Source organism: Pteropus vampyrus, unplaced genomic scaffold (assembly GCF_000151845.1).
Source record: "Pteropus vampyrus isolate Shadow unplaced genomic scaffold, Pvam_2.0 Scaffold25, whole genome shotgun sequence".
In the NCBI taxonomy this organism is placed as follows: domain Eukaryota; kingdom Metazoa; phylum Chordata; class Mammalia; order Chiroptera; family Pteropodidae; genus Pteropus; species Pteropus vampyrus.
This window is the reverse complement of record NW_011888806.1, coordinates 584,620-596,757: the sequence shown is the minus strand read 5'-3', so window position 1 is coordinate 596,757 and position 12,138 is coordinate 584,620. Positions and strand designations below refer to the sequence as shown.

At 30.8% G+C, this 12,138-nt stretch overlaps 1 protein-coding gene across 6 annotated transcripts in view; it reads left to right on the top strand.

Moving 5' to 3' along the window:
* RAP1GDS1 (Rap1 GTPase-GDP dissociation stimulator 1) overlaps positions 1–12,138 on the top strand; it is a 143,712-nt gene that overhangs the window by 94,185 nt on the left and 37,389 nt on the right. For 4 of the 6 annotated variants that reach the window (XM_011356253.2, XM_011356254.2, XM_011356252.2 and 1 more), the window contains one exon: positions 2,811–2,957. The exons of the other annotated variants lie outside the window; for them this stretch is intronic. In XM_011356253.2, the coding sequence (XP_011354555.1) occupies positions 2,811–2,957 (147 nt within the window). The remainder of the gene's footprint in view (positions 1–2,810; positions 2,958–12,138) is intronic. 6 annotated transcript variants of the gene reach the window in all.

The window sequence follows — 12,138 nt, the reverse complement described above, 5'->3', positions numbered from 1 at the left end:
GGAAAATTAAGATATAAATTATATTTCTAGAGGGGACGACTCGAGATGCTTCACAAGTTAGAAGTTATTTATTATGAGAAGAATTACAAGTGAGCCTACATTCAGGGATATGAAATTTTGGGATAAGAAACCTTTTGGAAATTATTTTTAAGTAAACAATATTATCCATTTTAATATCATAACAAAATTATAGAGCTATCTTTACTGTGGAAAAACAATTTATATGGGCCTGTGCAATTATAAATATCCTAATATGTATTTTAAATAATTCGTGAGATGCCTTTAAAGACTTACTCTTTTGTTGTTTTTAGTAGAGTAAAAACATACGATTGTCATTTATTCTTTTTCTCCTTTGCATCCTTGGGATTCTTAAAATATTTTAGTAAAATTTGTTTGACCTTATTTACCTGGCTGATTAGTCAAAGTAGGGCAAGAAAGGGGGGACGGAAGGAAGGAAGGGGCAGGCATAAACATTCCTATAGTGGTGGTGAATGTATTTTTGACTCAGATATCTATTATATGTGCTCTGCTTTGTTCTCAATTTTGGTAATGTAATTTCTAACATAGAACTTGAATTTATGCTCTGCAACCAATTCTTAACACGTGAGTGAAGAGCTATGTTGTAGACAATCGAAACACTGCAGAGAGAGAGGTAGGCAATGGTAGAAGGAAACAGATGGAAGAAAAAACTGTGGTTCTGAAACACAGATAGGTAATTTGCCTTCTAATTGTAGTTCTGTTCTTACTGCATTATTAAATTTGATGAACAAATTTTTTGAATAAATTTGTATTAAAATTTAATTTTTTTTGAATATTGAATAGCTGAATATTGATAAGAAGACAGCTTAGCTTTTAAAATTCACTGCAAATAGGCTCCGTATAGTTTCCTTTTTTTATGCCCCCACATAGTTTCTAAGGCTGTTTCCCTAATACATGAAATTAAGGCTTAGCTCTGCAATAAGATTTCTAAGTCCAAAGCATACACAATTTATATTTTGAAAGCCCATATTAACTGAGCAGTTAGAATAAAAATACTATTTGAGCTTGGCAATTTAGAGATATATATTCTACTGTATATTCATATTATTGAAGGTCCAAACATTTGGATTTGTAATCCTAATGTTGTTTTCTCTGACATTACTCACATACACATTGCTAAACAATTTAGATAATTTACATTTATGTAATTAGAAATTAAAACTTTGGAAATTAGATTTCTAAAAGATATGACCAATATTCTTCGCTGGCTCATCTGTCTGACTTGTTACCCTGGCAATTACAAATTTTCTGTGATCTTATTCGCTGTTAGCATTAGGGTCCTGTGGTGCATCCATGTAAAAATACAGTAAAGCTAAGGGGACATGGTACAGAACTATGCAGACAAAACTATTTTCCTCTTAATATGGAGTTTCTTAACATTTATCAAAATTGTGAATCAAGTATTTAAAATGTACTGCTACATAAGTTGTGTGTGTATATGTGTGCTTACCACAAGGAATGATATATTTCATTATCTAATATGTTTCGGCAGCAGTTATATAAAGATATGACCTTAGTTTCAGTTATTTTATTAGGAAAATGAAACCCTTTTATTTATTGACGTTACAGCTTTAAATCCTTTGAGAGCCACTTCTTTTGCTGATCCTTTCTTTATGCTCCTAGAGCTGCACTGTCCGGTATAAAGCCACTATCCAGATTTGACTGTTGAACAATTAAAATGTGGTTTGTCTGAATTGACATGTAAACTGTAAGTGTAAACTGCACTTGGATTTCAAAGATATATCACAAAGAAGACGATATAAAATATTTCATTAATTTGTATATTGATTGCATGTTGGGATGATCATATTTTAGATATGTTGGATTAAATAAAATATATTACTAAAATTAATTGTTCTTTTTACTTTTTTAATGTGCTTAGTAGTAAATTTAAATTGCATATGTGGCTCACATTTGTGCTTCTCATATTTCTATTGGGCAGCATTGTTCCAGAGTCTATCATATTTTATAAAAGGAAGTTTGATTTAGAAAGACAGATATTCTTTCTTTCATCTCCTTTCATTCTTAGTTTCAAAGGTTAGAAAGTATTCTAAAACTGTTTATATATTTCAGCAGTTAAATGACATCTGTTCTATGGAATGTAGATGTGCATATAACAATGTACATTGTACTGTCATTTGATCACTGGTTATAATGTTGTATATCGTTGTGTTCTAGAATGGAGAGAATAAGGAAATGTGAAACAATAACTGTCAAGAATTGAAAAAGGGGACATGCTTATAGACTATAGAAAATACCATTAAAAAGACCCTTGTCCTGATAACATCTAAGAATTATACATTGCGATCCAGAATTATACTGTGCCACAGTTTTCTTTGATCATAGCTGACCTGAAAACCAATGATAGAAAGATATATTTAGTGGTTCCCAAGCTAAGAAAAGAAAAAATTCCAATTGAATTCAGTTCCTATATTTTTCTCTTACACAGAAATGTCATTTGTGACAGAGGATGCAAAAAAAAATTCATGTTATAGTCATAAACTCCTAAGACACAGAGAAGTTCTTTAGGCTTCTTATGATGCCAATGCAAGTAATCTTCTCTTTAAAAGTAATTGTCTCTTTTCCCCATCCCACCCCCATTTCCATGTTTATTTGTTTTGTTTTGTTTTTCCAAAAAGACATATTTAATGCCCTTCGTGGGTTTGTTTTCTACTTACTAAATAAGGAATAACACTGTTGTATTTTGTATTTGAAATTGTAAGGTACATTTCTTTTTTCTTTTATTTTTAATTTAACTCTTTGTTTTACAGATGAGGGCAGAAGTGCAGTTGACCAAGCAGGTGGTGCACAGATTGTAATTGACCATTTAAGGTCACTGTGCAGTATAACAGATCCCGCCAATGAGAAGCTCTTGACTGTCTTTTGTGGCATGCTGATGAACTATAGCAATGAGAATGGTAAACAAAATTGAAAACTTGCTTTATCTCTGGGGGAAAAATTAAAAATCATCAATACTATAGTATAAACCAGACATATTTAGAAAAATTATGAACAAAGAATTCATAAGTGGCATATAAAATTAATAATCAGCCAACATTAAATTACAGTGTTTTAAAAATACAAAATGGTCATAGTTATTAAATGAGACTAGTTTTTGAAGGGTTGCCCATGTTAATCAATTCCACAAACAAAACATAATGGTATGGTTTAAGATTTCTTGCTATTAACACTTTAAAAGGAAACAGTTTTAAAATAGGTTTATGTTTATTGCTTTATATTATACGAGAAGTATCTTTAAAATATAAACTCTGTATAAGTAAAATGATTTTATCTCGATACTAGATTAACTTGTAAGAATAAAAAGTCTTTTCATTAAATCTGGCCTTATAAAAATAAAGTTCAGAGCAATCGCAGATAACTGATTATAGAAATTTAATAAATACTGTACACAGAAGTTTCTTCTCTCTGTAAAACATTCTTAGAACCTAGCAACAAATGGCATGTCCATAATTTTCAGGTAGCCTATATAGTTGTTAATTAAATGAACATATAAACAGTGATATGAAAAAAAAAAAAGCTTCACTATACTTTTAAGTGCCGTAAAAATGTATTATTTCATATGAATTACTTTATGGATCAAGTGTTCAGATTCTGGTAGTTTTCTAGAAATAAGGTCTTTGTATGATTTCTTTCATAAGGGCATTTTAATTTGTAGTCTTTGACAGAGACTTTTTATTTGTATATTAAACATAATATTCTTTCATGTGTTCTAGAAACATAAGGCCTTTTAGGCATATTTTTCACTTGTTCACTTTTAGTAGTGAAGTATATTTAGTATATTTCTTTAGCTTAAAGAAATATACTAAATAATTTTTTTAAAAATAGATAAACATTGATGACAAATGGCTACTGACATTTGGCCTTGGTGTTGGAGACAGTAGCAAATGGCAGGGACTGTAGCCCATGTGCCATTGAAAGGGGAGCGACTACTGTCCTGTAGCCAGTTGTTCTGTATGGCAGTTTGGTCATATGCTGCCAAATCTTTTCATTTGGGGGAGGGAGAAAGCTGAAAATCCAGCTTTTCCTGTGACATCTGATTTTTAAATGTTGGTTACATTTGCTTTTTTTTTTTTTTTTTAGCACTGTACAGTCTCAACAGTGTTTCCTCAGGTCATCCTATCCGAGGGACACAAGTTTTAAACTTCTAATTATCCATAATAATAATTAAAAAATAGTTTTTATTCATCAAACGGCTTGTCTGTTAAACTTTGGCTAATAACAAATAATAATTTTTATAGGGTCAGTTCCCTTTATTTTTCTTGCCCTCTTGCGGAACAGAAAATGTCCTAAATATGAACAGGAGAAACAAACGACAGAGTCTGGGTTATCTACAAAATGAATAGCTAGTTCCTAAGTAATCGAAATTTGACCATAAAACACAGATATCTGAATTGCCTTAAGACACATTGGTCAGTTGTTCATGTTGCTTCCTGTCCCCTCAATTTCACTGAGGCTTAGACATCTGAGAAAGTGGGACAAGTGCTAAGTGTAGGAGAATGGTTTAGAAAGATAAATGAAAGGAATTAGTCTTGCTATGCCTCACAACTAGTTTTTTGTCCTTTGAGGAAGCTGTTGCTCAGAAATTTGTGCAAAGCCTATCAAATGACTTAAATTGTCTTTGAAAACATCACTAATTCTAAATACGGCTGTGATTGAGTCCTTCTAATAGGATATCACACCATGTAGGGAAGTGCACTGAGAAGATAATGATTAAAAACATGAGGGTGCACAGTCCAAATGCATAGCATATTTCTTTTGTAAGAGTAAATTTTTTCCCTGGTATGCAAGTATTCCCAAGAAATAACTTACAGATACTTTGGAAAGCTATATTATTTTTTCTCAGAACATTATTGGAACAGTGGTGGTTTTGTTTCATTATTCTAAAAGCCGCAATCTGAAAGCAGCTTTCAAAACTTATTAGATAAAATAGGAGTAAAATTATCCTTAGTATTTTAAAGGAACAAATGCCAAATTTATAACTGTCTTCTTTCCTCAGCTTCCTTTTATATTTGTCTTTCATGGGATCATAGTTTGTGAAGTGATTCTTTTTCTCTAATGCACTTTAACTTAAATTATATCTTTTTTGTCTTACACAATTATTAAACATCTTTGTTTTGATTGTCAATTATTTACTTACTCTTTTCTTTAAAATATGTGCTTAAAGACTTTCCAACTTAAATACTAGGTCTTCTTGGCTAACTTCAAATCATTTGGTATTGATCTCGTCCACCTAGATGAGTCACTGAGAGAAAAAAACAATAGAGCTTTTTATACTCAGATAAGTATGGAATATCTGAATAGAAAAAGTTATAATTGCTTAGCTAGAAAAGTTGTATCATGTGTAAGTAAAATCATGTTTAAATAGAATAAGACTGTTTAGTGAAAATCATTTCAAATTTATCCTTTTGGGAAAAGTCATACCTGTTTTTCACATGTCAAAAAAAACAACACTTCATTCTGTGGCAGTCCAAAATAGTCTGGGTATTTGACATTGTAGTTAGAGAAAGGCATGTTGACAATTTGACATTCTATTTGAGGAAATGTGCTGAACTTACTAGATTTTCTTTATCTGGTTACAACTTTAAAATTGTAGTTATTTTATAAATAAGGAACTCAAACCTATTATTGTAGATATTTTTATCTCATTGGTTTCTTAGAAATCTTTTTTTCTAGCTTTGGTTACCCAATGCCAAAACATTGCAGTGAAGACTGAAAATTTTGTTCAGATCAACCAGCTGTTTTCAAATGCAACGTATAGCAGGAGTTTGGAAAATATTTATTGATCGACTTTTCTGGATACTTAGTATTGTCTACAGCTTTATTACTAACAAAATCAAAACTTGGAAGAAAAATGTGTTTTTGGAATGCATTTTCTTCATTAAATAAGGTAGCAGCATTATATACTCATGCCCACTATATCAGTTGATATTTCCTATTCATATAGTATGGAATATACAAGTCAGTAGCAGAAAGTGGCATTGAAAACATGGCAGTAGTAAAAGTATTGGATCTGTGGTTAAAAATTTATTATAGTTGACCCACGGACGTGATACATCTGCATGTTTATTCTTGAAAGTTGATTTCAATTTGTGTAGAAACATCAGTAATCTAAAGCAAAGCACCAGAATAATACCTTGTTAAGGAATTTATTGGCAGTCACCAATTATATTACAATGTGACCGTGATTAATCAATACATATCTCTTGGAAAACTCTATAATTGAGAGTTTAATCTTTTTCCTAATACACTATGCTAGAAACACAAAATACAGGGAGAAGTCTGTTATAACTCTAAAACAAATTGATAATGATGATAAGCATTAAAACAAAAACTATAGTTAATTCTGTGCCGTAAGAGAAAAGTAGAGGAAATAAACATTCCATCAAGGAAGAAAAAAATTTCCTTCTAAAATGAGTAACAGATATTCACAGTCTATGACTGGCTTCTTCATGTGACCTGTATTATATATGTGATATATATGTATATATACATATGTGATTTTTACACACACAGCTGATTTTTCTCTCTAACTTAATAACTTTCTGTTACTGAATTCCTCTTTTTTCGTGGTTCCTGAAATCTCTCCGGGATACTCTCATGATAATTCTCACACTTAATGTGCTTCATGGACTTATGATAACTGAACTATGGTCGAAAGGAGGCCAGCTGTGCAATTTAGGAAATGCAGTTCATGAGATACGTTACTGGAGCATAACAATTGAATTTAAGTATTAAGTCTGGCACTTAAATTCAGTTGTTGAAAATAGGCCTGTAAAGTATTTTCTCTCCTCTAATTTAAAGATCACTTAATGTGTAATTAACCTTAGCAGCTACTTTCATACTAATCATTTTCCTAGTGAACTCAGTCTAGTAACTTTACTTACTTGTTTTTTTCTTCATACTTAAAATAGGAATAGAAATTAATGAGGAATAATTCTGGTTAAAAATTAAAAAACAGTTTGGCCCTGAGTATATTCTTATGTTTTGGTATTACTTTATTAAAGGTGAGAAAGAACATATCCTAGATATTAGATGTTTAGAAAATGAGTTGCTTTGCATGAGTGAGAAACTGTTTCCAAAGTTTATTTACTGTGGGTACAAGCTAATTAACAATTCCATATATTTCCTAAATACTAAAAACTTTTTACCTAATGTTAAGGGAAACAAACAAACAAAAAAATTCAAAATGTAAAATTTTATCTTCACATGTCATTGTCTCTTAAAAATTACATTAATTTTCCAGCATACGATTTTCAGTGTATTTTCTGTTCATTCATCTCAGCTTATAAAGGCATTAGAGATGTACTTTTAAAATCACATCCTTTGAAGCCCAGTTTGTTAGAGTAGTCCAGTATGTCAAAGTGCATAAAAGACTTTTATTGTGCAGCTGAAAAGTTTTTAAGCTTTTTTTTTTTTAATGGTATTGGGATTTTTTATTTACTAACTGTTCTTTTGATAAAAAGTTTCTGAATTTTTACTGTTTGTCCAACAAAGCTTTCTAATCAATTTAACGAAGTAGGCTGCATTCATGAAATTCTGCTACAAATGCCATTTTCAATAAATTGTTTTTCCGAAGGTTAGAGCAGTTGTTCCTGTGCCTTCTGCTAATTCTGCCTATTGAATTTGAGCAATTAGACAAGGTTAACTTCATTATAATCCTCCTAAATGATTACTATAATAATGCTGTTACTTAATGGACAGGCTGGAACTTGGTTTTTAGTAAATGTGTACCAAATGCACATTTTGGTTTTTAATTCCACATGGTCAAGTATTGGCATTAATATTCACCTTTTGCCATTATAGATTGAACTTCTGAATGAAAGAATCTGAAATTTTATTATAAAAAAATGAAATGATTGTCACAGTTTTTTAATTTAAATCTAGTTTTAACCTTTAAAAGACCAGTTTCTTTCTGAGATGAAAGTATAGAGTTTTAATGATTTAAAGTTTAGCATTATGTTACAGAAATAATACTTTCTCAGAGTCTCATGTATTAGATTGTTCCCTGATCATGATAGTGCATTTAGCATTGTAATACTAAATAGATACCCAATTTTAACTGAGGGCAGTGGAATATGTTTGGGGTTTGTAATTCTCTAACATGTTTTCCTTTTATTTATTTGCTTCATGTGTGAACTGGAGATGATTAATCATGGATGTTATTGAATATTTTCGAGATTTCCCTCATAGTGAAAATTTGAGGTGGCATAGTTGGCTTTCTGATTTTAACTCATCACCACAAGATGTAAAGAATTCCCAAATTATACTTTTTCTTGAAAGACTCAAGAAATTAAGTAACTAAAAATTAAAAACAGCTCCTAACATTTATTTGATATTGTAAATTCTGAAGAGAGTACATAATCTAATCTCTGTTATTCTGCCCAGATTTAATTGTTACATTTGTATAATTTTCACAATCATTATTGGCACGTTTTAATATTGGAATGTAAGTATACATTTACATTTCAGCTGACAGGATTTCAACATCTGAAGCACATAGGGAGATTTTCTTCGTACATGGAATGCTTACCTATGTTTGAAAATGAATATTTAGATAGCAGTGGCAAAACTGAAAGTCCATGCCTTGTTTTTATTATTGATGTTACTACACTGTTGAAATATGATGGTTTCAAAGCACATAAATATTGACTGCACACAAATTTTAAAGCCAGAGATGAATAATGGATTTTGACCACATGTCAGTGTATCTTTAGATCACTTAAAATATCCATTAAGAGAGAGGGCGGAAAAGTATCCTATGTAAATTAACTTGTATAAAAATTAATAATTCTGCTTTCTAACTACAAATAAAATCCAGTTAACATCAAACTGCCTGTATTTTATTTATGCAACAATTTTTAAATAATGTTTAGAAAATGGGTATTGGCTAGAAGTCAGAAATCTTTTGGTTATGTAACTGTATCTTGTTAACGCAGTTTGTGTGTTGCAAATAACATGTATGTAATTTTAAAGTGTTAAACATAATCACAGTAGTGTTCCACAGTTAATTAGTAACACTTGAGGGTTTTTTAAGCCAGTAAATCAAGAAATTTTATTTTTTTAAACACATATGTTGGTAAGAGATACATGTTGTAATGTAAAATAACCTGGAATTTAGCTTAATTTGCTATATAAAAAATAGGCTTGAATTTATAGTTACTGTACATGTGGCCTGTGAGCAATGCCATATGATAGAGACTGGATTTATTTCTCTCAATAAGGGCTGCTTAAGAAACAGCTGGCAGCACTCCTCTCTTAAAAAAAAAAAAAATCTAGTTTTAACCTTTAAAAGACCAGTTTCTTTCTGAGATGAAAGTACAGAGTTTTTTTAATCAGAGTAGACATATCTGTAGAAATTTCCTTTGTAGTAGTATTCATTATAACAAGAGTTGATCTTGCAGTAAGTAATTTAACCTGGAGCAAGTCTGGGGGGAAAAAAAAGCTTACCTAGATTAAGACTTAATCACTCTAGATGTCATTAGATTGAGACCAGTGAATGGATGTGCCTCTTAAGAATAATAAAACAGTTTCTCTTCTGTGATTTTGCTTTGGGGTTCATTTCTCGTTGCTCTTGTTTTACATTACACTCACTCGTGTAATTTTGTCCTTTAAAACTTTTACAAAGGAGAAATTTTGCTCTGTAGAGATTTTTATTTTCAGAACCCAGAAAAATACTTTTGAATCTCTTTTCTATTTTTTATTGTTAACTTAGAAAGCAAGAAATTTGTAAATGTAGTGTTTTAAATTTCCAACATTCTATATTAATGAATCTTGATGCTTTTTTTTTTCTTTGAAATTTCTGTCATTAAAAAGTATAACCTGAGGCTTAAATTACAGGAGTCATCTTGGTGCAAAAACACATCATGCATGTTTTGTGTAAAGAGGGCTTTTTAAATAATTGATTTTAAATTAATTTTAATCACATATAAATATTTTTAGTTTTATACACTGAATTTAGAATAATAACAGCTCTCCACTTTTATTATCAATCATAAAATATATATCTGCACTTGTATATGCATAAAATTTTTAACCATGAATCCTTTTAGTAGCTGTATTTAAGTATCTTTACTTTTCAGTGTTATAATGGAGCTACAAACTCATAAGTGCTACTTCACTATTATACCATATTTCTATTTTTTAATTTTTTTATGTATATTTTGGGGGGAAATAAAGATGTGCCACTAGTCAAGGGCAATTTTCTTCATTCTTTATTATGCCCAAATGGTTTTTTTTCAATTTGTATTAGAACTTCTCATCAAGATTTATATTTGCTTGTTTTTATACTATATAAATTTGCTTGTTTCAACTATATATAATTCTTTTGACTATAGATGGGATTTTTATGCATGCCTGTAAATAGGATACTTTTTATACTATGAATAACATGCATACCATATGTACATATCAGTGTAGAGACTGTGTGTTTTGAATTATATGTTTTATTTTGACACAGTTTCATCATTAAGTCCTATTTACCAACAAGCTTAATAGACTTATAACATTGTCTATAAGGGCCTTTTCTTAGGATAAAATAAACATGTTATAAACTTCTTAAGAAACCTTTTCTTTTTAGTAATTGATCAGCATAACTTCAGTTGAGTTACTGGATTTCTTGGCATACTTTTCTGGACCTATAATCTGTCTATACCAATGTTTTAAACATTAAATTTAAAACTCAGGGGGTAAAAGGTTCTTCAACTTAAGATCTTCTCTCCAGATCTCCATTCTTTGGAGTTTCCATGAGTGTGACCTGAGGAACTTGGAACCATTGAAATTCAAATGTAGGTAGGTAAGTGTTCACACCAGCGCATGCGTTGATTGCCTTATATCTCTTTGTATATGCATCTGTATTGCACCCCCTCAGTGCCTTTCTTCTTCTTCCTCCCCATAGACCATGTAGGGCCTGTGTCATCTCGACATTATGTAATTTTGTAATTCTGTATTTGGTCAGTATTTGTCTGTAATGTGTGTCAGGAGCAATTTTAAAATGTCTTCAGATGTTTATGACATTGTGCTGTCTGGACTGTCACACGTAACCGTTTTCTGTGTATGGGCCTGGATTGCATATTTGTGAATTGTTTGTTGAGCTCTGATAAACATTCCTCTGGAGTTGCTGGTATTCATTGAGGGATGCAGAAAGTCTCAGTCTTGGCATTTCACTCTCAGATATATCTAGAGAATGAACTATTTCTGGTTCTAAGAATTTCTTCCAGTTAGTCTTTGATTTAAAAGTCATACTCTTGATACCATTCATGATGGCATGAGTGTGTCATCTACTGTCCTTTGAAGTTCATTCACAACCTTTCTTTGGGCAATAAAAAAAAAAATTTATTAAACTTATTTGCTTTGAGCAATAAGAATTAATACTAATTTATTCCACACAAATAGGGCCCCTATATAGTGCCTCCAGAATTATTTATTGATAACATACTAAGTAACTAAAATAGGCAGACTCAATCATGGAATATTCTCCTAGGCTTAAGTGGAATTTCTGTTCAAATAAGCAAAATGAGATGTTCAGGTGCTTAGTTAATGTAATTTGCTCAAAATATCCGAGCACCAAAATCTGGCATTCCTTGCATGTTTTTTTTTAATTTTTATTTTTTATTATGACATATGCCAAGCACATCATTGAATTTCAGAATCTCTTTTCCATGTGTTTTTTTTTTTTTCCATCTCTTATAAAAATTAGATAATCCTTTGGCAATGGTTCTTAAACCTTTGGCCTCGGGACTCTTTTAGACAATTAAAAATTACTGAAGACATCAAAGAACTTATTGATCAATACAACCCATCAATATCTACTATACTAGAAATTTAAGTGGAGAAAGTTAAAAGTTTTAGTAATGCATTTTAAAATAACCCACATGTTAACATAAATAACATTTTTATGAAAAATAACTTTTCAAAATTAAAAGAATGCTAAGAGTAGCATTTTATTGTGTGTGATGGTGAAGTATATAATGACTGCAAATACAATTTGGTGCTACTACTGGGTTCATGCTGAAGTCCCAGCAGTTTACTCACTATTATTTTTCCACCATCATTGCAAATGTGAATACAGTGAAAAGGGAT